Genomic DNA, 1,508 nt, shown 5'->3' with positions numbered 1-1,508 from the left:
TATTCATCGTTTTTGCATACGGCGCAAGGTTCATCGATGGCCGCGCTGTGTAACGGAGAACGACGAACCGTACCATTCATCGTTTTTGCATACATTGCAAGGTTCATCGATGGCCGCGCTGTGTACCGGAGAACGACGAATGTCAAATAACTTTGCTATTATTCAACCTCAACAGTGCAGAATTTGGAATCAGATTTATGAACATCTTAACCAAAACTGGGCTGAATTACAACTTTAAAAAAAATAAAAAATAGAAGAGTTGAAAAGTAAGAACGTTTTTGGCCTCTCCTGAAAAACTTGCCGTACTACTTGCAAAAGAATATTCATCGTTTTGCTTTACAACTCAGCTTTGGATGTCACCAGACTTTGCTGGCTATTTTCTCACTAATTTGATCTCCGGCACTAGAGAGCCCACATCTCCTTCGATCACAAATATCTCTATGTCTTATCAAGATAGATAGGTCTCTGTGTGATACCGAAACTCCATATGCCCCAAAATCGATGAGTGCCTGATTCCTTGCGTCCAGACTTATACAGTATACATGACATACCATTGGCTGAAAATGCTCTGGAAAGACAATGGCTGCCACCCTCCGTTTGACGACATCCACATCTACACCTTCTGAAAAGTAAAGTGTAATATAGATAGGGTGATAAAGGGGAAAAAAACAGGTATGCCAAATGATTTTTTTTTTAAAACACCTGAAAATGAGCGGAGCGTCACATCTCACCTAAAACGAACCTTGTAAAGTTTATAAATAAGCAAACAAAAACATCTCTCTTACCTCTCCCCTTTCCTTTACAAGGGTATGAAAAAAACGGAAAAAGACGGAAAAACCCCCCAGAAATTTGGCATCCCTGAAGAAAGGAAGAGAATAAAGGAGAAAGAGAGGAAGTGAAAAAAATCAACAAGGGGTGAAAGCAATCCAATTTTTCAAAATGACACAAGACTGCCTTTACAGCTTACGAGCTTCCGGCATGCCTTCAGCATGACAACCTAGAGCTCAGGGCCTACATCAAACATATTGCTTTTGACCACAACAGCATTTGCAACTAATTTATGGCAGTCTTGCTGTAACTACGTCTTTACAATATATCTACAAAACAAGAATGAAAATAGCATACATAAATTCCACTTTACTGGTCCCCTTTGGAAATTTGTTTTACAATGGCTTACACAACACACAAATACATTGATATATAAACGCATCAATAACACACAATGTCACAAAAATTGAATTTCGTCCGGGTGAAGTGTGGTACACATTATGAATTTTCAGTTTTGTATGAATTAATTTTGAATTTTGCTCGCGTGGTGGTCGCAGCCTTCTCTTATCGATTTAGGACCACCAAGGGATATTTAATGTGCACTACGTACACATGGGATCTCCAAGATTTTTTTCACGCTTTTGCAAGAAGGCTAGGTGTTCGGCCTTACTTACCCTGAGATTAGAGGTGTGGCTGAAAGACAGAAATAAGAAGGAGCCAACAATTGCAGTAGAAAGAGT

General features: G+C 39.4%; 1 protein-coding gene across 1 annotated transcript in view; it reads right to left on the bottom strand.

The window, feature by feature from the left end:
- Positions 1 to 551: 551 nt before the first annotated feature.
- The window catches only part of LOC101858499, a gene marked incomplete at both ends in the record, with an annotated part of 11,337 nt that continues 10,380 nt past the window's right edge, over positions 552 to 1,508 (bottom strand). Inside the window, 1 exon segment of the mRNA XM_005100133.3 lies at positions 552 to 622. Coding sequence (XP_005100190.3) covers positions 552 to 622 — 71 coding nt within the window.

The sequence above is a fragment of the Aplysia californica genome, unplaced genomic scaffold (genome assembly GCF_000002075.1).
Source record: "Aplysia californica isolate F4 #8 unplaced genomic scaffold, AplCal3.0 scaffold00237, whole genome shotgun sequence".
Classification (NCBI taxonomy): domain Eukaryota; kingdom Metazoa; phylum Mollusca; class Gastropoda; order Aplysiida; family Aplysiidae; genus Aplysia; species Aplysia californica.
Note: the sequence above shows the minus strand (reverse complement) of the source record. Positions and strands in the feature narration are given on the sequence as shown.